General features: G+C 35.3%; 1 protein-coding gene and 1 long non-coding RNA gene across 3 annotated transcripts in view; one reads left to right on the top strand and one right to left on the bottom strand.

The window, feature by feature from the left end:
• The window catches only part of TLL1 (tolloid like 1), a 134181-nt gene that overhangs the window by 50368 nt on the left and 57104 nt on the right, over nucleotides 1-26709 (top strand). The window contains exons 3-6 of one of the 2 annotated variants that reach the window (XM_061373068.1): nucleotides 9341-9451; nucleotides 13243-13323; nucleotides 15603-15755; nucleotides 17763-17880. In XM_061373068.1, coding sequence (XP_061229052.1) covers nucleotides 9341-9451; nucleotides 13243-13323; nucleotides 15603-15755; nucleotides 17763-17880 — 463 coding nt within the window. The remainder of the gene's footprint in view (nucleotides 1-9340; nucleotides 9452-13242; nucleotides 13324-15602; nucleotides 15756-17762; nucleotides 17881-26709) is intronic. The other variant, XM_061373077.1, reaches the window with a different exon arrangement.
• On the bottom strand, nucleotides 2749-26707 carry LOC133222902 (uncharacterized). The gene is made up of 2 exons (XR_009728404.1): nucleotides 26517-26707; nucleotides 2749-4892 (listed from the first exon to the last, which is right to left on the bottom strand). It is a non-coding gene; the product is annotated as an uncharacterized LOC133222902 (long non-coding RNA).

The following is a 26709-nucleotide window of genomic DNA, read 5'->3' as shown; positions in this document are numbered from 1 at the left end:
AAAAGTTATGAAAAGTATGGTACTTCACTTACGTAATTTTTTTTGTGAACCTAGGGAAGCTATTTTCACATGAACATGGGACAGTATGAGTAAACAAAAAAGCTATAAAAAAGTTGCTGTGTTACAGTGAATTCTGTATGACAGATACAGTTGACTAATATGGGTGTAATGGCAAAGAATAAGAGTTTGTTTAATCATTTGGCTTGTGCCATGCATTATGTGTTGGGTTGTTCAATTCACTTGATCTGGTGGTGCTATTCTGTTTTCCTGGTGTTCAAATGAAAATGTCTAAGGCTTGCATCTTTGGGGAGGCTTTGTAGCAGCTTCTGTGTCAGCCCTGACAGCTGTTTCATGTAGGTGGCATGCTCAGACAGACAACATTCTTCCCAACAAGGGTTTTTCTCCATTCTTTTATACGAGCTTATTTTAAAGTAGTCTATTTTCCCATTTTTCAACAATTACTTAATTCAATTGCGTACTTAATTTCTAGTCTTAATTTTAAAACAATGAGTTTTGTTCTTTTAGTTTTATACCTTTACAAACTTTCCATATTTTTAAAAAGATTGCCCTTTAAGAGTGATAATTTTGCCTCAGGGAGCCTGATCTCTCTACTGTAAGAAAGCTTAGCTGTATAATTAACTTTGTAGACCTTGACCCTAAGGCTATTCATAGGATAATGGAGGTTCAGAGTAAAAAGAAGATGACTTTTATAGTATCATAGTGGTTATACAAGGGCTAACTGGAGTAGTTATGGCTGTGGTGATATTATAGACCTGAATCACACCCCCCCCCCCCCCCCCCGTGTATTTTTCTAGCCTCCTTGGTAAAGCCAGCTATTGCAGAAGTCGTCAGCATTTGCAGGTAACTGGGAACAGCAAAAAACTCCCATGACCCTTCAGCCCTCTTTTCTATGCCAGAAACAACAGCCTGCTGTCATTAAATGAAAAGTTAGCTGGAGCAGTGGCTTCTGCTAGGGGTGGCATGCACCCTTCCCAGGAAGAGGGAGAACATTTCCCTCACTGCCTTGGTTATCGCAGTGGCAGGTGTGGCAGACCCTGGAAATGATGGTACTCGCTTGCATGTGCTTTCATATAGAGCAGGTCAGCATTTGTTGTGGTAAGAAAAATCAGCTGTGATTGCTCTATATTTTTGGCAGCCAGTGATGTTTCTGAGAGCCCTTGGTTCTTGGTGTGGCTTTCCTTTTGAAATGGCTGATAACTGCTCTTAAGAAAGGCTCATGTTTCAAATCTTTTATTTTATTCATTTATTTTTTTTCCCTTTTGACTCTGCAGTCTAAAAACTGCAGTAGGAAAAGTAGAAAATAATTAAAAAGGTTAATAGCAAGATGGATAAAAGGATCATTTCCAGTGCATGCATATCTCTGTAAGTTTGTTTTGCCAATATCTGGCCTGAGACAGTGATCAGTGATGAAGAAAGTAGCTGGTTGCTTTGACAACATAATGTGCAGACACCTTTACTGTTTGCAGCAGTGTCCTCTGCATTCAGTTCATCAGTTAACCTATTACATGAGGAATATATTTTACCAGTTACAGAGTATGTAGAGTGTTGGTGATAATCTTGCATAAAGAAAAAGAATATAGTTACTGAAAATCAGGAAGCTTGCCAGGTTGAACAGTTCATCCAAGAGGAGCTGTTGCTTTCTTAAAGACGACGTGCTCAAAATACTGTTGAGTAAGGTTAGGAGTGAAGCTCTTTCTTTTACTTAAGACTGCAACTTCTGTCAAAGTCTTTGCTTTCTTGAAGATTTTTTGTTTTTTTTATACTAATTTTAACAGAATATGAAACTGCCCTTCAAAAAAATGTGGAATTGAAGAATTCACTGCTTCCAAACTAAGAACAAAGTAAAAACTGTAGCTAGCTCAGAGGAAATGGGCATCTTCAAGATTTACGTTCTGCCATAGAGAGACATCTCTAGCAAATTAATATCCCCTTTTACAAAGATTAGGTTCTACAAATGTTGCTTTTGGTAAGTGGACATTTTACCCTGATAAAGGGTGTCACAAATACTCCATTTTCCTTGAGAGGATTGCTTTGTATTGGAGATGTTTCCTGCTTTGATAAACTTGGAACATGCCCCAGTGCTGTATGCTACTTCACCCGCAGCCCATCTGTGCTCTGATCTGATTGCCGTGCTCCTGGGAGGGGTGTCTGGAACCAGCTGGCTCTGTAGGATGGAAGATGCTTCTCAGCATCCATCTTTGGCTCTACAGTGGGTTTTTGTGTCCATAGTCAGGTCATACCTGGTTGTTTTTCTGTTCTAGTTGGGTCAGTTTGGTAATAACTTCCTGCAGAGTTTGGAGAACAGTGTGAAGAAGTTGCAGTGAAATACTACGTATCACAGATGGGGTTCCACAAGTGTAACTTGGCCCCAACAAGGATGTTGCCTTGCCACCAGGACCCTAGCTATATATCAGAACACATGGTGAAAGGAAGGAAGGAAGCTAAAAGCATTCTGTGTGGGCAACACAGGGGAAATTTCCAAGAGTGGATGACATGAGACAGTGGTAAGTTGCAGGTAATGATGTCAATGGGGAACCTGTATCATTGAAGATTTCAGTAAATTGCATTAAAATTTGTGCTTCTAAGGATACCTTGCCGCCATACACAAGCTAGTTGATTTCAGGACAACTTTATGTATGCCTAGGTGAGCTATTGTCAAGAGATGCAACATTCAAAAGAGTGGAGGATTGTATTTCTAACTGGTGTATAGTCTGGAGATGTTTAAAGTATTCTGCCATCATTATTTTATTTTCTGATAGAACTGAAAATGATACATTCCTTAGGGAAAATGGTGGCTTTCTGGTTAGGAGTTTGAAACAGGAGTCTTGAAAAGTAGAACTGGTATGAGTGTTAATAAGCTTGCCTTTTTACATGTTTCACAGTAAGCAGAAGCATGGAAGGAGAGAGTCAGAGGTGTTATATTCCTTTCAGGTGTGTCTCTGTGAGCTTTTTCAAGTAAATCAAGGGGTTGCACTAACACGTACTAAATGTCATGTGTAGATTTGAAAATGCTGTATGATGAAATTAATGAAGTAGCTAATTTCTTGATTTGGTATGTCTGTGAAAATAGGCTGCCTTGGTCTTCTACTCAATATCAAAGTTTTATTTAGCTTTTTTTTTCGGTGTAATTTTTGTTCAATAAAAAGTTGATTTGTATAAATATCAAACACATGATTCAATTAACTTCAATTTTAGTTCATAATTGCTTTTGAATATTCTGTGAGCTCTGTACAGTAACATTGAAATTTATTACTCAATTACAGCTGAATGTAGCACTCATAATGAACAATGATAGAAAGAGTTCAGGGTATGGCATGCAGCCTTATGCTTGTGGTTGCATGTAACATCTTCTGCTGTTTATTTGCCCTGTCTTGTTCTCATTTTAATGTTTTCCAAGTGGATTGCACCTGAAAATCTTGGAATGGCTGAACTGATTTGAAGACTGTTCAAATCAGGTTAATTATTGTAGTGTATGTTGCCTTCCTTGTAATGAGATGAGACTGTTTTCACTTGTATATCTAAATTTTCCTTTTTCTGTTCAGACTTAGAGGCAGTTACATAAGCCATGAATAGATTGTATGGAACAATGACTCACCAGATAGACTATAATGCACATAGCAGTGTTGTTGCAGGGAAGTACTTAATGACTCAGCTTTAGAAAAGGCTGTGAATTGGAACCACTGCACATGTGGATTTAGATGAGTATCTGCCCTGAACCTGGGCCAAGACACTTTGGCACCTCTTGCTGCATGAATTACCGGTCAGACTTTGAAAAGTGCTGGGAGTCCCACCCATCAAAGGGTTTAAATCTTCAGATTTTAATTTTGCCTTGCAGTTAACTCTAATATTTTTGTTGTCTGTTCTTGGCAACTTTAGTGAAGGAGATAAAGCATAAACTTTCTGTGCTTTCTACTCCCAGTAGCATACCAGATTCTGAGGTTTGGCTTTTTAAATTTCTTCTAATATTTTCTTAATCCTTTAAGTGGTATCTTCTCGATACAGGAGCAATCTCCCTGTCACAATTCTCCATCTGCTCACAGAACAGGAGAATACTTTTGTGGTTGATCACAGTCAATATCCCAGTACGTGAATGTCTGAGAGAGAAGCTCTGTTATTTTCACAAACTTTCCAAATGTGGGGAAGTTGTACCTTAACTGAACATTTTTCTAGCCTGCACAGTCATCAGAACAAATCATGTCATGAAAATGGTTCTGGATCGCAGTGGTCTCTGGTGGTGTCAGTCTCTTAGAGCTGTCCTTGGTAGCTGGGTGTTCCTCCCTTCCCCAGGGTAGAGCTGGATCTGTTCTGCTTCACTGATGTGCTGTAGGGGCAAACATCAGCAATCTTAGATGCATTTTCTACCTTGTAACTAATATCAGTATGAATACTATCAGGAATACATTTTATTTTGAAATGTCTGTTTATGATTTGAGTTTTAAAAATTATTATTATAGGACAAAATGTGAAGGAAGTTTGATGTAGGTAATTTTGTTATTGCAATTATAAGGAATGTACTCCTGTATATATTTTCAGACTTCCATACTAACTGATATTTTAGATCCCAGAATGAGCCACCTTACTGCATATCATAGCCCCATGGATTTAACCACATGATTTCTTTCTTGTTCCCTGTACTTCTGACCCTCTGCTAGAAAGTCATGAAAGCCTATTTTTTTTGTCTTGTGTATATGCTGATTCATACATCCATACACTTAAAATAGCTTACACATATTTTTATTTTTTATTTCATTATTTATTTTTATACTCTATACTTAATAGCAGATTTTATTCATTTATAATACTGGATATTTGGTACGGTGATGTTCTTGTTGGAAGACAGTGGATTAGCAGAGAGAAATTTCCAGATGAACCTTAATTATTGATGATAAAAATAATAGTTCCTGTCACAAGCAGTAAAATGTAGCTGTGGTTCCTGTGCTTGTCTGTATTTTATAGATAATCTTATTTTTCCTTCCCAATCACAATAGTGATGTGGTAATATTAAGGTGTGTTTTTCTGGATGGCAGATATTTTTCACAACCTATTGATTTTCCTGTTTTTTTTTCATGCTTGTGCATTCTTTGTTTACGTGTAGCAAACTTAGCTGCTTTGCATGGCAGTGTTTTGTCTTTTAAGAAAATCAGACCTTTCTGAAAGTGTTGTTTGGCCGAGGGCTTGGAGTTGTGTGAAAGCAGAACTATGTCTACTCTACCGGTGAAGAGTATTTTCTGTTTTAACAGTTCCACATAAGTCCTTTTTCATTGTTACAGAAAAACAGACTTCTACTGTGCCTAATGTCATGGCCATAGAAAACATATGAAAATATAAACCAAATTAAAAAAAAGTTGTATGAAATTTGGTATAAAAGTTTATATCTCTATTTATTAAGTATTGGATAAAAAATCCATGTACTTTTTATTAATAACCTATGTATAGTAAAAGATATTTGAACTACTTTTCCCCTGAAATTAATGCTGTCTCAGATTTTCACAGATTTTTCCGAAGTTGATTGTCAATCTTGCATTTTAAAATAAAATGAAAAGCAGCCTGCCATATCAAGTTTTCTTGATCACTAAATAGGCAGATAGGATATGAGATAATATGAAACAACCTGAAATAAGTAAAGTTACATTAAAATTCTGCTTGGATGATTTTGAAAATTCTTCCATCCTTTTTTTTTTTTTTTTTTTAAATCATGCTAAGTGAATTGCTTGTCAGATTCTTGTTAGTTTGCTGGATGAAACTTATGAATTAAACATCTGTGAAAAACGAGGGAGGTGCAGAGCTGATCAGGTCAGTTCTGTTCAGGAGTTCCTTAGAGGGAGCTAATAAAGTTCTTAATCCTAACATGCTTTTAGCAGTCTTTAACATCATGCCTTGCATACTCAAACAACCCTCTGCTTGTTTTCTGTAAGGTTAAGATTGGTGTGTGACATGATGAAGTATACAAAGTGACTTCTTCAGATACTTTCAGGTCATAAAAATTTTAAGGCAGGGGATAAAAATACGGTCTCCTTAGTTACAGAATAGTTTAACACTTACACAGGCATTAAAAAAAAATAGAGGATACTTTTAACAGTTGTGGGAGATACCTGGTTTTTTGTTTTGTTTTGATTTGGAGTTTTTCTGATAATTCAGGTGGGGGTTGTGTCTCAGGCTTTGAAGGGCAGAATTTAGATTCTATGCAGTCCTTTCATTGGAAAAAATATGTTTCTTTTTAAAAAAAGGAGTGATCAGTTCCCTTTTTGTCTCAGTTGCTGATTGTTTGGACTATATTGAAATTAAATAGCATCCAGTTAACTGTTATTTCTTTTGCTAGGTATATACCTACCCTTTTGAACTGAAGTTTTTTCAGTAAAAGTAAATTGGCAATTATTAAATTGTTGCTAAAGTCAAATGAATTAAAGGGTTTCTGCCTTTCATCATGCTTGTCCTCTGTGTGTTTGTGTTTTTCTGCAAAGCAGAAACTTCCTTGTGTCAAAAAAAAGCAGCTTGAATTAAGCTTCAAGTCTTCCATTATACTTTTAAACAGTCATATGTATTTATTTCTTCAGCGTTAACTCACATTTAGTTAATACACAAGAGAACCTACCTCCTGTTGGTCACACAGATTACTTGTTTGCAACTACGTCAAACTTGCATCAGCACTTATTGTTATATTGCCATGGTTGTATATTGTTAAACTTAACCTTGTGCTTGTTTGCTAATCAAAAACTAGCTAGCAGTCCAGATGTTTAACAGAAATATCATAGCTTTGTTTTCCTTTCTAGCCCAACAGAAAAAGTTACTATCCCTTGCTTGAACATCATATTTTATATACGTGCACATAAATTCAATGCATTTGTGTCAAATTCAGTCACAAATAGTCTTTGCTATTTGCATTTTCATGGCAAAGTGAATGTTACCACAGTGAAGCAATATAGTTGCATCATCAAGACTAAGGGAGATATTTTCCACAATTTTTTTTCTACTTTATTGTTTTTCTGAAGTGTGATTTGCTTTGGGATTTCATATTTATACATCAGTATTACACACTGTAACCAAAGTAATTTCTGCTAATGCATTTCTGTCAATGAGTGATTTCTCGCATCATCTGTTGTTAGTTCAGAATCTTCCTTTTGTTAGTTCTCAGTATTACCAGGAAAGAAAAATGGGCTTGCTATTAAGCTTTAGCACTTCCTCAAGTCTGGTGTGTGACCTCTGCTGGGGCACATCATGTCTTTGTAGATTGAAATGTTAATAGTTTCTTCCTCTTACCATTTTATGTTCTGTTTATTAAAGTTTGCAATATTTCATTATGCTTATACAGTGGCCCCTGTTATGAAAGACATCCAAGGGAAGCCTCTAGAAGATGTTTATAATAGTAATAATAAATAATATTTGACTCTAATCAGATAGGAACTACTGACTTTCTCCCCTCACTGTTCTCCCCTGACAATTTGCCATCTTTTTCCTAGAAGCTTAAAGGAAGAAAAACATCTAGAGCTGCTCCTGGCTCTGTCTCGCTGCCTGGTGGTAAAACCCATCACTGGTAAGAGCAGACTAGCCAGAGGAAAGATGTCCCCAGTGCATCCAATGAATATAAGAAAATTGTGGCCCTTGGAAGCAAAGTGTTCAGAACTGTTAGTAGTGACTGAACAGTTTCAGAAATGGTCTCAAATACTTGTGGTTTCTAAGAAACATTATCTTTTTGTGTAAAAATTACATACATGGAAATATCCGTATTTAGGGAAGACATCAGATGTTGGATATGTTTGTAATTGAAAAGTTTCATTTACACTTTGGAACTCTGTAGGTGATCTATTTTTATTTTTTTAATGTTATTTTACATGGCAGGCCAAAGGCATTTCCAATGTGATTTCTCTTAGGTGCCTGGCATTCAAGAAGAATAATGGAGATAGGTAATAATCTAATATCAGGGAGTTCTTCAGAAACATTTTTGCTTAAGTGGGTATTTTTTTTTATATGGATTTGATTAAATACTAATGAATGCAGCAACATAAAACTACTGAGAATATTATCTGATGAACATTGTTTACAACATTATATGAAGAACAGGGTGAGAAATAGATCAGCTTGAATGGAAGTAGACCAGAGAGAATTATTTGGTAACAGCTGGACTCTGGACAAGGTTTTAGTTGTATGGAAACTATGAAAGCAGTTGGCTGTGGAACTGTATAATGAACAACCACGTAAAGTTAGTGATGTCTTCCTGGGTTGGGGAAAAAAGGGAAAGAGTTGAAGATGACACCAAGATTGAGCCCAGTGGCTTTGTGACTCTGAGGGGGCAAATAATAGAGCTACTGATCGAAGCAAGAGGAGAGGGAAAAGGATGAATTTGGATAAAGATAATAAACAACCACTTCAGCTCATGTTAATTGCTATATGCTCTGTTGAGTTCATTCACAGCGGTTGAGGATGGGCCTGTTGAGTTCAGCTTCAATGATAAGTTTGAGTTGGCAGGAAGATTTCAGAATAAAATCTCAGCAGAGATGAAAAACTGAGATTGTAGATCCTGAATTCTTGCAAGTGGGCCAGTATCTTGGTTCATTGAGTTGTGATGGCAGTTTAGGGAAGATGAGTTAGCTGTGCAGAAGTTGAACAGAAAAATCCTGAGGGAGTCTGAAAGAACAGGAAAAGAGAAGAAGAAACCCAAAGGCCAAAGACAGGTTAAAAAGAAGAGAGATAGGAGCTTGGAAAAGCGAAGGATGTGAAAGAATCCTAATAGTGAGATTAACTACAAAAACTGAAAGCATATAAATAAAACAAGAGGAATATTTTTTTTTTCACTCAGTTTAACGGAAAACAGATAAAAGTACTAATTCTCTGAGGCAAGGATAATATAATACATAATGTAATTGTAACATAAAAATTAGTTCAAATAATTCTCATTTTCAGGAAGATATTAGAAAATATAAAGTTTGTGTTTTCTCAGCTCTTATATGTATTTGATCATAGTTCAAATCTTAACATATTTCAGTGTCTTTTATGTTTTGTTATATTTACTTACAGAAGACAACACATGCTGAAATTTTTTCATTAGATTGACATTACATTTAAATAATTGCATCCAGGCAATGTGTAAAGAAACTAAAAAGGCTGTAAGAGTTTAGGTGAATACCAAAACCAATCATTTGTCTTTTGCTGGGTAGTTTTATTTCTTTGTGTAAAAATACAGATCAGTAAGCAAATATATGTGATACTAATATATAATTTTTGTACATTTTCCCAAGGGTTGTAACATGGCATTATAGTCTTCAGATTAGTTTTATTGTCTAAATAAATTCTTTAATTAAATTGAGCTCTTTTTTATTTAAAGCTGTCTTTTGGGGAGATATTGCCTTAGATGATGAAGACTTAAAAATCTTTCAAATTGACAGGACGATTGATCTTACGCAGCACTCCAACGAAAGACTTGGCCATAACACAGGTATGATATTTCAAGCTTGTTTTAACTTGTTTTTCCTGATATTTATTTCTGCATAGAAAGCAATCTCACTTTTAAATGTAGAAAGTCAGTACAATGTTTTGGGCACTAGTTTTTACTTTAAAGAGAATATATTGTTGCTTTATGGGGAAAGAAAGAAGCTAAAATTTTGATTTTATTCTGGCTTTTCTGATTAATAATATCACATTGAACTGAAGAGCAGAAGCTGGTAGGAACCATAAGTCCACTCCCCTCTGCAGGTGTTTGTGTGGGAAAGGAAATTGTACAAAGCTTTGCTTTCATCACTAAAAGTTCCCGACCACAGTGCCTGAGTGCCCTATAGAGAGCATATGTGAATTCCTGGAGTCAATACTGAGAATCCTGGATTACAACTCTTCCTTTAGCTATTTTTTCAGCTCCATTCAGACCTGTACCCAGATTTAGAAGCAACACAATGTCATTCTTGATAGAATTTGCCTTGTCTAAAAAACAAATAAATATCTGATTTGTGTCACTGATTTGTACATTCATAACTGAGAATAGTAAACTTTCAGGTTATGGCTCCGGAAAAGCCAAGCTACTTATGAAAAGTGTGGGCAAAAATGCTATTAGATGTTTAAATGCATAATTGAAATTTATTTTCTACTAAGCATGTTTTATGTGTTCCTGAAGTACTATTAACTTGATTCCTGATATGTGGAAATGGGATCACCCTGAGGAAGAAGCAGAAAGGAATTTTTCAGAACAAGGGAAGAAAAGAAAATGTTAACCTTTCAATATTGATATATTTAAAATATTTTTACTCTTCCTGGTTAGAAGTCATGATTAGACTATTTTTATAACAACTTTAAAAGGAGATAAAATAAAATTTCAAGCCAATTGTGTTTTCAAGGCAGGAACACCTTTGATCATTCCTAGGTCAGGACTGGATTTAAAAATGTTAATGGAGTCAGAGGTTTCCCTGCCTCACTTTCCCCCAAACAAATAGCTTTAATTGGCTTCAAAGGTATTTCAGGCACTAGTTTTGCTGACAAAATGTAGAGAGCAAGGTCAGTCATTTGCCCTTAAAGTGGATTCAGTCAAGTGATTTCTTTGGCCTGCTGACTTTCTTTTTTCTTCTTGTTTTTCTATATTTTTTATTCTTAATTGCACAGTTATTTTTTTGTCAGTTGCAACTGAAAGAATATACATTTTTAAGCTGTTTCTAAATAATATTTAATATTCTGTTATTTTATAATCTTTCCTTACCTGTCTTGAGATTTGTGAATTATTTCTCCTGTAGACAGTATCTTATTGGGCATACTGAGTCACCCTATTAAGGATTACTAATGCATTTGGATCAAATTTTTCTACCTTTATTGCACAAGAAGAGTCAATACAACTGCAGGGGTCACTGGGACTGGACTTTGTAGAACAAACTGCTGAAATTAATAAATTTGTAATAGCATTCAGTGAACCCTCAAAGTTCTTGATTTTTCTAAAAACAGGACTGGAGAACTCAATTTTACACTTTATATATGTAATTATTTTTCTAAATTTATGTCATTTTGTTGCATTAACAAGGAATTTAGCTGGGTTTTGCAAACTGCACAGCCTAGGGTGCTTTTTTCCTTTTAACTTCCAAGAGACTAAATTGCCAACAACTGACTACTTAATATTAGGTATAGACATAAAATGTCTGTAAAATAGAAGATAAATTAATATTTTACCTCAGTTACAGACACAGTGACAATTAAGTACAAGCTTGATTTCTGAACAGTTTCTGTTGTTGACTTTCACAAAGTACAGGTGACACCAGGTGGAAGAGTTAGATGCTTGGGTGTAAACCATCAGGATGAAGCTACAGAGTTGCATTTTTCATTGCAACTACTAATTAAAATCCTGAAGCTATCAGGTTCTGATTCACATTACCTGACACTCTGTTTGGTGAGGATTATCTGCCTAGATTTGCAAGGTCAGATACTTAATCTGTAAGCTTCTCAGTGTGGCTCTGTCATTTTACTTGTCCTTTTTTCTAAGCAATATGCATAATCACTGTAAACAGGAACAACAATAAAGATAAGATTTTTGTGTGTATTATCATTCCAAACTGCCAAAAGTATCCTCTTTTTCCTGCCTGAACTATGAGAAGATCAGCAAATGTGATTGATTTTGCTTAAAAAAATTTTTTTAGACTGTGTTTTGGCGAGGCTGCATATTATTCATATAAGATTAGTTATGTGAGATACTTTTTTTCTTCCGTTTTTCACTAGATAACAGTGAAACACAGGCTGTGTTAACACAGTAATGCTAGTTTAATAATTTTTCTAGAAATAATTATAGGGCAATAGTTGCTTTAAGTAAATAATGAATTCTTTGTCTTTTTTGCTTCAATTATCAATTGATGCTTTTAGGGATATTTTAGAATTAATTTGAAATCTTTAGCTATATGCCTTTTCTAATAAGATGATTGTTAAAATGAGAGACAATTGCGTTACTGATGATCAATACAAGGGATGGAATTGTTATATACTCTAGTGTATATTATAGTTACCATGTAACTTGTTGGAAAGGAATGTGTTGAACTCTTACCTCATCTATCTAAAATGCTTTAAAAAATTTGGAAAATTTTTCTCAAGGGAGCCAGCAACTATGTGACAGTGTAATCCAAATAATTAGGCACATTGTTATTCACTGAGCAGCCACACTAACTCACTTGCCTTATATGGAGTTTTCTCATCTGTAATATAATTTCTAGTTGCTGTTCGATAAATATATTCTCGACATATACATTGACAGCTTTTATGGGAAGTTGGGAAAGGTCTTTATAGTGGCAGTTGCAGGGTTCAATGGTCCTTTAATTTCTATCTTTTTACTTTTGCTGTTGTAAAGTAGTTAGAAGAATCTCCTGTCCTATAACAGATAGTGAATTTTAAAATGCAACCTATTACAAACTTCAAAAAATCACAAAACTTTCTGAACAGTTCGGAGTGATTTATTGACTAGTGCAGCATTATCAGTATGCTTTATTCTGTTTTGCTGGTGTTTACAAAGGCACTTGCAGCCACAAAAGGATTTTATGTGAAGGGGCTATGTGGCGGATTTATCAAATGTATGCAGTAAGCCTAGGGATGTGTTGCATTTCTGTAAATGGCATGGTAGATGTTTAGCAGCTTAGTTTTTTTTTTTATTGATGGCTGAAATGACAGACATATATATGCCTGCAACATCTTACTGCACTATACACCAGCATGTAATTTTCCAAAGCCTTTAGAATGCATTGACATCCCTTTGCAAAGAAAGAAAACCAAAGCTTTCATGACAAAATCAGCCATATTAAGCTTGTATCAGTTTTGTTGTTTTTTTCTGATCAAATTTTGGGTGTTTGCTTTCCCTCTTTCACCTCCCTCGAAATGAGAAAATTATGGCATGCATTCAGGAAATTTCTGTGAGAGTAAGCCTTTTAGCTGTCAATCAATATAGCTCTGAGGGTGTCAAGGTCACCAGGAAGAAAAAAGCTCCAAATAATAATTAGATGATGTAATTGTCATGACTTGTCTGAATAACAAAGATGTGTTGGCTTACATTCTGGAATGCATACTAGAAAGTTTTTCAGCTAAAAATGTATCTTTATTTCATTGTCAAGAAGAATTTGTATATGAATCATTGAAGAGTGCTAAACTTCATTTAAGATATATCGCAGTTTGTACGGGGTACTTTCTAACCTCTCCAGGCTATATAGGTGATGTAGGTGTAAGATTCCATGTTTTTAACTTTTGTAAAATGCTTTTTGTTTTTTCCTTTTCTTTTTAAAGGTGGCTTTGGAGAGCATGGAAAGTCAAAAAAAAGAGGTGCCCTCTATCAGCTTATAGACAGGATAAGAAGATTTGGCTCTGGTATTGTCACTGTTTAAATTAGCAGGTTGCCTGATGTGATAATGTATCATGAACATTAATGATGATAGTACTTCTACACTTTAAAGCCATTCTGCACTACTATTGGCGTAAACAAACTATAAAATAAATAGTACAGGAATAATAATGAAGTGATTAGCTCTTTGTTGCATTTTCTTAGAGATTTATTTCCAGCATCAAATCTGGAAGCTAAAATATGCAGTTTTAAATCTCATATTAAAAATTACTTAGCTTTTTTCAATAGCTGTGTTCATAGTTATCAGTTCTACTGATATCAGTATAATGTCTTTTCAGTACAGGTAGGCTATGCTGCATAGCTGCTAATTTTACCAGTATTTTTCCTGGACCCAGTTGAGGCATTCTGATAATTCAAATTTTCTTTGAAGCATTTATGGTGGTGTACAAACACGTTTTTATACTAATTATAAACTTGTCAGTATGAGCGTAGCAGAATTCAGCTGGCTATGTAAGTGGGATCCCCAGTAATACAGGCTGAATTTACTCACCATATTTGATGCGAGGAGATATTCAATGTCATGAAACTTCAACCTCAAACAGGAAAATATATGAAACTCCATTACAATCACACCACATTATGCCTAAATGCATCAGTGCATATTTTGTAAGGTTAACCAGAGCACAGTAACTGCCTTTGTATGTGTGCTCTGGTGTAGAATCTTCATCCTTTTTAAGATAATTGCAATTTTAGTATTGTATAAATGCTTGTCATCTTTTGCATGCATTTTGGCATGCATTTCTTCTAATTAAAAAAAAAGATGAAAAGAATTTTGAAGGTAAAACGTATATATTAACATGTTATACAGTTCAGTAATGACTGTATATTAAGTGTAAGAATAGTTCTCTGAAGTTTTTACTTGTGTTGTAGACTGTTGTGTAATTCTCATTGACATACTTATTTAATTACAAGGGTAAGTTATTTGCTTTACCTGAGTTTTATTTAAACCTTGAAATGTTCAATATCATTCCTGTAATAACTTATGTGTTACTTGTTACAAAGGCAGACTTTTCCTCCTGTGTACCAAGAGCTTTCTCCCTGCCTTCTTCCTTTTTCTACTCTCCCAGCCCTGAGGCTATGCCAGATACCATACCATCATCCTGCCTGGAATCCTCCTTCATTCTGACTTAGCCATTAACAGTTAGGAAGAACTGCTATCACAGGGGATACTCACAGAGGGAAGATGTATTCTTCAATGAGTAATAAGACTTGAACCCCACGGAGTAGGATTTGTTGATTGGCTTTCAAGTGATCTATTTTAATCAGCTGCCCTTCTGAATTGCTTTAGAAGAAACACCTGTTATGGTGTACAAATCCTTGTCTCACTATCCTCATCCTTTCTTTGTCACAGTTAAGTTACAGCTGATTTGAGAAAGATTTGTAATGGGATGAATGATGGTAACACCTCTCAAAATAGTAGACATATTTTAGTCTTGTGAAGAAATTCCAGACATGAGTGAAATAGTTATTCATAGGATTCCCAAAGCTCATTTATGAAAAATCTGCATTTCCATCCTGTAGTGTTGTAGGGTTACTATCAAAATGAAAGTCTTTCATCTGAAAATGTATATAGAGGTAATAGCTTCAGATGCTGGAGCTCGGAGGAAGCAAGGACGCTCCGACTTTTTTCCGTATGTATGCAACTTTGCAAATAATTGAGATTTTTTTTGCTTGTAATTCCTGACAATAAAAACCTATCTGCTACTTTAAGGAATTCTTTCTGTCAAGTGCTTTAAGGGTGATCATGCACTTCCTTTTTCCAGATCTTGCAATAAAAATGAAGGAGACAGCAACTGCCTTGATTATTTTGGTTCTGACCAAAGTCTTTCCTCCTTTGCTGGAAAAAAACCCAAACTAAAAACATAAAAAAAAAACCCTAAACAAACAAACCAAACCTAACACAGGGAGTGTGATTAAGAAAAAAGAAAGAACAAAACCCCCCCCAAACAAAAAACCAATAAACTATTATTAAATAAGAAAATGTAGATGAAATTACGTAATATACCTTCAAGTGGTTAAATATAGGTGCAAATAGTTACTGTAGGTATGTTGGAAAAAAAAAGAAGACTTAGGCTCTTCATTTTGAGCATGTCTCAGAAAACCAAGTAATGATAGGCTGTTGCATAACAGCAGTGTCCTACTTTTAAAGGGCATAAAGAAATAATCTGACTTTAACCTGCTGGATAATAACTGTTCTTTTTTCTTGTGTGTATGATCTCATTCAGTGTTTTAATTATCATTACAGGCTTTGAGCAAAATAATACATCTAAAGGAAGAACTACTGTAAAATTCTCAGGGAAAAATGAGAAAAACAGATTTCCCAGAGCTGCTACATCACGAACAGAAAGAATATGGCCAGGGGGTGTCATTCCATATGTAATAGGTGGAAATTTCACTGGTAAGCTTTGTGCTTTGGGTGGGAAGAAGGAATACGATTTTTTTTTAATTGCCTTTTTTTTTTTTTTTTTTTATTAATGATTTTTCAGTAAATTCATGCTGTGGAAGTCAGTAGAAGGGTTCCTGTTGGATCAGGCCTGAAATGCATCTGTTCTGAAAATATTAGTCATACTTCAAAAAGTTGTTCCCAAAGGCAAGCTACATAATAAAAATGTATAACTATGTTTCAGAAAGGGAAGGCTCTTTTTCTCATTGCATGTTTGTTTTCAAGAGCCTAAGTAACAGAATGTCATGAAATCTGTTTTTTAACAAGTGCAGGATATTTAGCACAAGAATATAACTAATTTAGCTTGTGTGACGTATTCTGCTAGAATGATTCCACTCAACAAACTGACTGAAATGTATTTTGTAATTCCTCGGTTAGTTTTTCAGATGGGTATTTATATGACAGGCATTATATAGGCATTATATATGACAAGAACAAAGACTTCAAAATAAATGTAGTCCTCAGTAGAAAACTGTAGAAAAAGTTTAAAACATTTGTTAACCCTGAAAAATGTAAATGGATCAATATCAATGTGGATGTAAGAGTTAAAACAAAAAGGGAGGGAGAAAAACAAAGATGGCTGGGAAAAGGTAAATAATATTTATTGAGTACAGTAATAAAGGAAATAAAAAGAAACGTGTAATGCTCACACACTGAGTACCTGTGTATATGGAGAAACCAGTGTCATTCCTTTCAAACTGACAGCTACATTGAGACTTTTCTTTTGGGTATTTACATGGTACTCTACCAAATGTGACCTTTGCATTAGGATTACCATCTTCTGAAATAGTGGTAGGAAACTAAATGAAGCGTATCATATCAAACATTTTACCTCTTTTATAATGAAAGATAAATTCTAAAGCTTGGAAAACATTGCTTAAAGATAAAAGAAAAGGGCAAGATGAAATGAAATAACCTTTAATTTCTAGGATCTGACATGATTTGAACTTGCTAATTTTATGCACTTCGATGTTTTGGGTTTTTTTTTCGGTTTAAAAAAGTGTGCTTGTTTTAATTATAGTGTGTTGTAACATGCATCTTTTGTAACATGAAAAGCTTGCAAGGTGGATGCATTTCTGCTAGCATATTCATGCCAAATTGTAACACTTGTGTATTTCCAGCACAGAAGCAATACAGCTATATTCTCAGATGCTGCCTCTATGTTAATAAGCCTTGTCTTTTGTCACTCAATGAAATTACATTCCTATACTATCTGCAGTACTGTATACTTGCTGGCTTTGTTTTATGGTGAGAGCTGGCCTGCCTGCGTCTGCATCTAGTGTATAGTTTTGATTGTTTCTGAATGTGTTTCTCATTTTTTAAAACAATATCTAGGTATGCTTAGTATTGCACCAAATTAATTTACACCTCTTGATGGATCAGTTGATTTCTGAAAAACCTTGATGTAAAGAAGTGCAGGCTGGTCCTTGGTCAAGACAGTGTTATTTAAATCAAATGACTTCCCTGGTGTGCCTGTTTGCATGGCTTAGGTTAAATTGGTCTCCAGATTGCCTTTTTTTTTTTTTTGCCTTTTTTTTTTTTTTAGCTAGATAGTCAGGATCTAGAGATCCTCAGTTATCTTCCTTTCTTTTTTTCAACTGGCCTACTTCATAATTTCATCTAGGAAATTGCTTAGCAAATATGCCAATACAAGCACATAAGCAACACTGTATTGTGCTGTCTTCCTCCGGTGTAACATAAACGTGCTTTTAATTAGAGGTTTTATGTTCTCTAGAGTGTGTCAGGTAGTTTTGGTCCCCTTGGAAGCAGATATGTTATGACGAGCTGATGGTCTGGTATCCCTTTAATTGTAACCTGCCTGGCAGGATATGGGACTGCTGGGACACAGGCCTTCATGATCCAGTGACTTCTTCCAGGCTTATATTCCTAGTATTGAAATCTGATTTTAAGAAACAAGACACAGTTAGAAAAGTCTCTTATCTCATACAATTATTTTTCTAGGCACCCAGCGCGCCATGTTCAAACAGGCTATGCGGCACTGGGAAAAGTACACATGTGTTACATTTATTGAACGAAGCGATGAAGAAAGTTATATTGTATTTACATACAGACCGTGTGGGTAAGTGTGTATGTATGGTAACAGATGTGCTTTCAACATTTTGGCATGTTTGTCAGCTTTGAAGTTAAAAGTGAATATGTATTTCACAGGCAAATGAATAGTTACTGCGTTTAAATGATATGTGTTCTGCTTGGCTGTAGGTTCAGTGCGAATAGCAACTTTCTGACGTTACACCTCTTTTGTCTATTTCTAGATACACTGATTCTGGTAGATATGGGATTTTGGTAGAAATGGGAAGTAGAGAATAATTGTGATGGTTCCCTTGCACTCACAGAGGTAGAAAGCAATGTGAATTTAAATAGGATGTGAAAGATGTAAGTGGTCTCAGGTGCTTTAGAAAGAGAAGTATGGGGATATCTACAGAGATCTTGGTTTCATGAAAAGTAAACAACTTCAAAGTGCCCAAAATCAAATGATGGAAAATCTCTCCAGCCAAAACATTGTTCCTTAGGCTGGTTGATGCTTCATGCAATCAAGTCACTTTAGAGTGAAGGCTGGGTTATAACCAATTTAAACCAGAATTTTGGAATATACTTTCAAAGTCACCATTATCTTTTACAGTTGATGTTGTTTTATTCATGGGTACTTCACACATTACAAATAATTTACAAAAGCTGTAACGAGTTAGAAATAAAACAAAATAGAATGTGTTTATGTGAATAGTTCACCAGTGATGAAAAAAAGTCAGGCTAAACAGAAAGGTCAGTTGAATGACTTTTTGGGGGGTCCAGAATCCATAAGCCATTTTACAAAGAGGCAGATAAATAAGAATGTATCTTCTCTGGCTGAATAGGAGCCATTGTGCACTAACCATTGGCATACAGTGCTGATGCAGGATTTTCCATGGAAAGAGCCTAGACAAAAGTGACACCAAACCATCTGCAAACACTTTCTGCTACAAGGCCAGTCGTATTGAAATTAATCTTGGTTCTTTCCCATAGCACCCTGCTGTGTTGGTTTGTTAGCACATTGTGTCATTATTGTTTCCAGTACCATGGCAGCTAACGTTCACAGATGAGGGAGACTTTATTGTACTTAGCACTGTTCAAATTACAAACTAAATTATAAACCTTGCCCCAAAGAGCACACAGTCAAAACATAACACATTTAATGAAACAGCAAGTGAATACAGTCATATATGTAGAAATTCAGGTGGCAATATCTGAAAATGTCTCAGATAACAGCATTAGTACACTAGCAAGTGAAGTGTGATTGAGCCTTTGAAACATTAAGTATATTTTGAAGGAGTGTAATGCATTACTTCTTGCAGCAGTTCATGGGAAGCTCATCCCAGAAGGGCAGTGATAAAAAAAGTGTGTTTGAAATACACTTAAATGTTTAAATATCAGAAATGAATGAGAGACGTTCTGATTATCGTAGTCACATAGAACTGTGAAGGGATCTCAGAAAGGTGTCTAATGTATTCTTAAGACAAACAGCTATACCTAAGTTACTGCTGATATATGCTTGTCTAATTTGTTTCTAAAACCTGCAAAAATGAATACTTCATGGCTTGCTAGGAAATGTATTGCTTCACTGTCCTTAAAATAAGAAATGTAGGAAGTTGGGGCAGTATTTTTGGTCATAGCTAAACCAGATATTTCTTGCGGCAATTTTAGCTTTCTTTTTCCTGCTCACCGTGGCCATAGAAAATAAATTATTCCTCTTTTTCAAAGGTATCTATTACATACTTTCAGACTCTTATTATGTCCAACCTCAGTTCCTTTTTCTTTTAGGATAGAAAGCACCTAATTAATTTAATCTTTCCTAGTAAATTGTGGGTTTTAGGCCTTTGATCACATTGTTATTCTCTTTGGGATTTTTTTCAGCTAGTCCAAATCTTCCTTGAAATTGAGGACCTAAAACTAGAGCATGTTTGTTCAGAAGAACCACTATTTCTGCTAAGCCAATGCTAGAGTTAATTCATAGATCCTGTAGTCTCTCTTTCCACTTGGGTACCTAAGGATGATGCCTCCCTGTTTCTCAACAGCTGCCACATTCGACTTTCCACTTGGGTATCTAAGGATGATGCCTCCCTGTTTCTCAACAGCTGCCACATTTGACTTGTGGTCTGCTGGGATGTGACTCCAAATTCTTCAATGAGGAAAGCCAGAATTCTTTCCACAGCACTGATACCCCACCACTGGTTCCATCATGTGCCATGCTTTACATATGGTGTCTCAGGACACCAAAAAAATTCTGTATTTCCCTTTTCAGATCTCTTACCTGTAAAAGTTACTATCAGTTCCAGGCTTGTCTTCATGCTGTTTTTTCACACTGCAGGTTTAAAGAGCATCTTCTTTGTCTTCACTTCATATAATATTCCAGCCATCTTTATAACCATCCCTTTATATTAGGGTTCTCTATTTTACTTACTGGAGCTTGTGTGGAAAACTGCCTAAAGCTTTACAGCTGGATCCCTCCTTCACATCAGAATAATTTAATTTGTTGCAGTCTAAATCTATAATTATTTGTCAACATGTCTTGTTTATTTAACCTGATTTTATGAATAGTTATTGAAATACTGTTTCTTAGTACAGCTGAAACAGTTGGTAGTTTGAAATTTCATAATTACTCATACTCATTTGTACCCATTAGCTGCAGATGTGAGAATAAGAATATAATGTTAAGAAACTAGTGTTTATGATTCTTCTACCAAAGCAGTGTACATTGACATTAATATCTATTACAGTAAATATTTATACAGCTAGTTGATTAGGGCAAATAAAACTGATCTGTGAAGAGGTTCAAAACATTTTTTTGTTCACTACTTCTCTATCCTTATGTTTTTTGCTGTTAGATAGGAAGTGCCTGAAGACACGGTCAATATACATCTCTATGCAAAGCCAAAAAGAGGGCAGCAAACTGGGATGAACTCTAGTCTTAATAGATATTAGTGAGTACAAGATCAAGATTCTTTTTTATACAGTGAAACAAAATAAAAGAGCAATTAGTCATATTGTACTGGGATCTCATCATGCCTTTGATTCGACTTTGGGGCAATTTTTGTTCTCTTAAGTACTAAAGACTGAAGTACTTTTTCTGCCAAACTTTAGATGACTTACTACAATCATTATTGTATCTGCTCATATGGGTGTTTGACAAAGCTGTCTGAGATACAGAAAAAATCAAATCTCTGTCATGTTCTTCCCCAAACATTGTAGACTAAACAGCTTCTGAATCTTTTAATGCTGTTTTGAGCTTAGTGGTATATTAAATAGACATTACAGGCAAGCTTTTTAAGTTGGTGAAACAGGTAAATTCATTGCCCGAGGTAGTTTTGCAGCATTCTTCAGCTTTAAGAAGGATTACATGTTATAAAAGGTGCTCAATCACTTTTATGGAATGAGAAGAAATTCGGGGTTGTGCTAAATACAGTTGGGCTGACTCATGTTCTCAGGTGGGAATTAACTCGAGCAGCTGGCGCTCTTCCTGCCTACAGCAGTTGGCACAGCTTCTCTGCTGGTGTTGGAATGGCCTGCAGGATGGGTGTGGTGGAGGCACAGGTAATTGGTTGCCAGTCTAAAACCAGTGCATTAACATAAACTCAGTGAGTGGTGATTTATGTTAATACACCAGGATAGGCAGCTGTTGACTGAGGGTGGATTCAGTTGGCTCTTTTTTATATAGTGTTGAGGTGGTCGTCGCCATTGAGCAGGTGAAGAAGCAGTAGCTGCTTCTGCCAACACAACAGGTTTTCTTAGAGCAGTGAATTTAGACTTTTAGTAACCATGATTGCATTGATCCCTGAAAAATAAGTAAATTCATCAAGCCAGGTCATAGCCAATATCTCCTTTGTGCAGAATGAGTTATACTTGTGACTGAGAGGTGTTTTTTTTTGCCAAGAAAAAAAAAATCAGCTTCTTCAGTGAGATTTTTTGAATGAATTTTATGAACTTCTTTCTCTTGCGTTGACTAACATGTAGGTGATGATATGCAGCCCTAGTATGTTTATGAAGTTTTATAGTTTCTACAGCTTCATACAGTCAGTGCCATGGAAAGCTGATGTTATGATTTATGAGGATTCTTTTATATTATTACATTCTGAAGAGTGCAGCAATTAAAAAAAAGTACTACATTGACTCTACCCAATTCTTTCTTCTTTCATATTAATTTAAGAGTATTTTTGACAGTAGCTGCGAAATAATATTACTTAAAATAATGAGTGTATTGTTCCAGTTGTTTCATTTTCTGTCTTTTTTTTTTTCTCTTTGCTTGCCATCATTGATCAGCTAGACTGATTAAGTGGAATTAGAGATTCATAAATAGTTACTGTCTCCAACTGCTGTCTGGTGCAATAAAGATTAAAGAGATGAGGAGCTTTAAAAGCTGCCAGTTGACTCAATTTAAAGGGAAAGACAGGTGCTTATACAGCTCAGATAGGTCTTGGTCTTTTGCCAAACACACCTGCAGTCAAACCCATGATACTACAAAATAATTTATATCATAGATGTATTAATTTAGTGTTCTTTACATTTTGACTGGGTGCAACTGTGGAAGTGATCAGAATATTGTAGATTAATTGAATGAGTCTGGTGTGCTTGACATGACACTTACCTCAGCAATTCCTAAGGACTCTACGAGTATGCATTGCTGCTATTTTGTTAGTGTTAACATTGATTTTCTTAAGCAAGGAAAGAAATACTCAATGAATTTCTGTATAATTGCTGGGAAGTACTTGAAATCTTTTAAGTAACCAGTGTTAAGGGAATTACCATACTCATCTGACTGCTTGTTTTTAGGAGCAGGCCCGTATTAAAATAATTCTGAATGTGTTGGGGTTTAGGTGTTCAGTATTAGACAACCTAGGGAAATGCTATGTAAAATATTGCATTTTTTTTTTCTTCTGAAAAGAAAACATCTTTCAAATATGTCACTGAAATGCTCACCTTCTCTTGGTATTTTCATGACTATAATAGTAAAATGTGAAATTATTTTTGTAAGCACCTAAAAATTTTATCTGTGAAAAACCAATAAAAACATTCAGAGGTGAACATAAGCACCTCTGGTTTTGAGTAAACAACTTTTTGATATTGTTACTTGTATTTGGTAAACTGGTCATTTACCGTGTTTTCTTATAAAACCAAATTGTCTTAAGAACTTTATGTGTTATACTAGACATTTTGTTGTTCTGCTATTATTGCATAGCTATTGCCTGACCTTTTCCAAGACACAGGGCACAGTCTTAAAAGGTTAAATCCTCTTTTGGTCCAAATGGAGTAAAAAGGACAGGAAGAGAGAGACTGTAGTTAAAATTTTGTTGTTTTGTTTGTTTTATTTTTTCCCTTGCTGTGAATAGTGTCAGTAAAAGCAGAGCTGGAGACATTGCATAGGGTATTGTATTTTCCAAAGTATCACTGTGCACAAATTATATTGACAATCTATGGAATTTTTAAGCCACCAAATACGTTTTTGCTAGCTGTCTGGATTTCACCTAGGATAGAGTTGAAGCATATAACATACATAAAATCAATAACACAAGCATGTTAAACTAATGAAATTGTATTAAGTATTCTACAACCTACAGTCTTAATAACATATTGATTTGCTTTAAGCTATAAATAATGCTTAATGTTCTTTAGTTCTGCATTGCAATATTTCTTTATAGCATTTCCGAGCAGTGGGAAACAGGAAAACTGAGCAGATCTTTTTAAACTGTTTTAAACTAAAGTGTTTGTTCTGCTTTTTTGTAATATTGCATGGTTATCTTAACTATTCTTATCAATCTTTCTTGCGCTGCTATCATGTGTTGTATTCAGATTATAAAGGTTTTGCACCTATCCCCAAGGTGTATTTTTCAGGACTATAGATTAAAGGAAAGCTAGATAAGTTAAAATTGGATGTGTGGTTGGGCTTGGAGGGTTGTGGTTAAAAGCTTGGACTCACACTGTTACTGGAAGCGTAGTATCACAAAGGCCTATCCTGGGACCTGTCCTATTTAACATCTCTATTAATGACCCACAAAGAAGTTATGGCACGTGCTCTCATCAGGTTTGCAGATGTTGGGTGGAGGGACCAGATGACAGGCTAAATGGAACTTTAATATGGAAATAGTGACATGCTGACCAGAATGTGGATTACTTAATTTGATTGATTCTTATGTTTTCTACCATGGTTTCCTTTAGACAGCCAAGGCAAATGCCACATCTTCCTTACTTTAGAGTGCTCAAAGATAACAGTGTTTTCTAAAAGATTTGAAGTCTGGGACCTAGGAACTGTGATAAACTTATTCAGTGTACATAATGCCTATGACACTGAATTGGGAATTCTATACTGAGAAGCTCTTTAATGGGTTTTTAAATAAATGAACTTTTCCGAATGAAGAGTTACTGAAAATTCTGCCTTTTGCTTTAAGTGTGTACTCCAGCATTCCCTCTCTAAATGGATGGGACAGTAAATAACACTGTGCAGGAGGGTTTAAAAGAAACAACAAAACACGCCAAACCTTCTTAAAATTCCAAACTATTTTCTCACTTGGGTGAGCACAAGTGACTAAGAGAGTGTATGAACTATGGTAGTTTCCTTATTGCACAAGAGACACATATTCAAATAGTTCAGTGACTACTGGAAGATAAAAACCCAGGTAAAATTGATCTTGAAACTATCTGTAGTGCTTGAATTATGTTTACATATTCATGTGTAGTCATAATATTTATTCTACAAACATGCAGTCTGAAATTATATCAAGCAAAACCATGTCAGCGTCTCAGGTGCAAAGGTGAAATCCACTGTGGAATCATGAGATAAAATGGTGTAACTGTTCTAAATTCTTATTTTAATCTTATTTCTGCTATCTGTTGCTCCTTTACATCACTTATGCTGTATTTTAGGGCACATCTTAAGGTATTTTTTCCATTTACTGTTATTTATATCAGTATTCATAGTAATATTTCTATATCATAAATATTGTAAGTAGTAATTTTGTGTTCATACTGTTTATGTAGAGTGAGGAAAATACACAGACCAATACACAGGTGTTCTTTTTTTTTTTACTGTGTTTTGTAACAGTAGTACTTAAAATTGCAACCTTGACAATAGCACAGAGTTATAACAGGGAGTCTAAATTGCCATTATTTTTATTTACCTGCCTTGAAGTGAGCTATCAAGGGAAGAAACCTTAAGAAATTAATTAAACATGGTATTGCCCAACTCTAGCTGAAGCACTGAGCCTAATTCAGTGCTTTGACCTAAAAAGGTGATCCATACCTATCCTTGGAACTAACTAAAGCACAAAGAAATCATTTAACTTGTTTTGAAGGTAGGAATACTTGGGAAGCAGTTGAGAGAGCAAGGAATGATTGTAATGTAAACAATAATTTTTCTGAACAGTATTTTTAAGCTTCAGAATTCTTGATACAACCCTCCTAGGCTGCTGTAATACATTCTTCTACAAAGTAACTTGTGTTGCCTTTATAATTTTAAGCTATAACATTTTGGTTTACCTATCCTTGATTTTAACCATTACTGCAAAGCCAATATATGCTTTACTAAGAACAGGAATCGTGAGCTGAAATTCCATGACTGTACTTCTCTAATGGTCATATTTTAAAACTCTAGTTGTAGTAGACTAACAAAAATCAGTGAAGGAGACCAACCAGGACAGGCCCACCAAAATGAAAAGTCTCTTTGCTACCACAAAACCTGAAAAGTAGGCAATGATGGCTGCAGAATTTCATCTGCTATCAGTATTGTTCCCATAGCTGCTCTTCCTTTATTGCCCACAGAGGCATATGGAGGATGGGATCATTTTCCACACTAGCATCATTTTCCGCACTCCTCAAGGACCAAATATATTGTGCTGTGTAAATGTTGCATCAGAAAAAGTGGGGTTTTGTATTGTTTTGTTTGTCTTGTTTGTTTGTTTTTAAAAGGGAAGAAGGGGGATGTAATCTGCTCAGTACAATTCCATTCCACCTGACAGACTGCAGAATTTACAGAGCAGATATGGGAAATCAGGCTTTTACTAGGGAATATGATGAAGTCGTGAAATATTTAAGATCTTTAGGGGTGATAAAGAATCAGCCCGTGAAACCTGAAATTGTCTTCCATTTTGGCAGGATATGCTTTACTCTCCTTTCTCTCGTTTTGCTTGCATAGTCAGCAGACTTCTTTTTCCTAACCAAAAAAGCACACATCTCGGATAAATGCTGACAGTGTGAATGCTGAAAAAGGCATCTCTGTTCCATAAGTTTATATTGGAATCATGGAAGTACAGTGAAACAGGAATGAAACATGAGAGCAGTTGTGAAACAGGGGTTTTTGGGGTAGTTTGTGTTGGGTTCTTTTTTTCTTGTGCAAATACGACATTCTGGGACTGAGGTTCCCATTGCAAGAAAACAGGAGTGGGGTCAAAAAATGGTTTGCATGTATTCAGAGCATTCAACCTCATAATATATTGTTGTTGCAAAAGATAGTGTACAACAACCATAGTTAGAGAAACAAAAAGAAATGAAAAGGGTTTTCACAGTGTCATCACAGTATTCTACATCTCATTCAGCATATCTTCCGTCTGTATTTTCAACTGCATGCAAATTTAGTATTTTAAAGGACTGCTTGTGTCATTTCTGCACCCTTTATAGATGGAACTAATGAAGTAGGGTGACTTTTCAGTTCAAAATAAAGCAAATTTATCAGACCTGAGTTAGCCAAGAGTCTGCTGAGTGTTGTCAAGATGTGAAGTATGGCACAGAAGAAACCTTGTCTTTACTTATTCTTTCTGCTTCCCTCTGCATGATGATTTTTTTAATTATTTTTTTAATTATTTTCTCATGTTTTAAAAATTTCCTATAGGGTTTGTAGACTCGTGTGAAAACTGTCATCTGTGTTTGT

The sequence above is a fragment of the Neopsephotus bourkii genome, unplaced genomic scaffold, assembly GCF_033783945.1.
Source record: "Neopsephotus bourkii isolate Nb327-2 ecotype Australia unplaced genomic scaffold, CSIRO-AGI_Nbou_v1 NB_168, whole genome shotgun sequence".
Taxonomy (NCBI): Eukaryota; Metazoa; Chordata; class Aves; order Psittaciformes; family Psittacidae; genus Neopsephotus; species Neopsephotus bourkii.
Note: the sequence above shows the minus strand (reverse complement) of the source record. Positions and strands in the feature narration are given on the sequence as shown.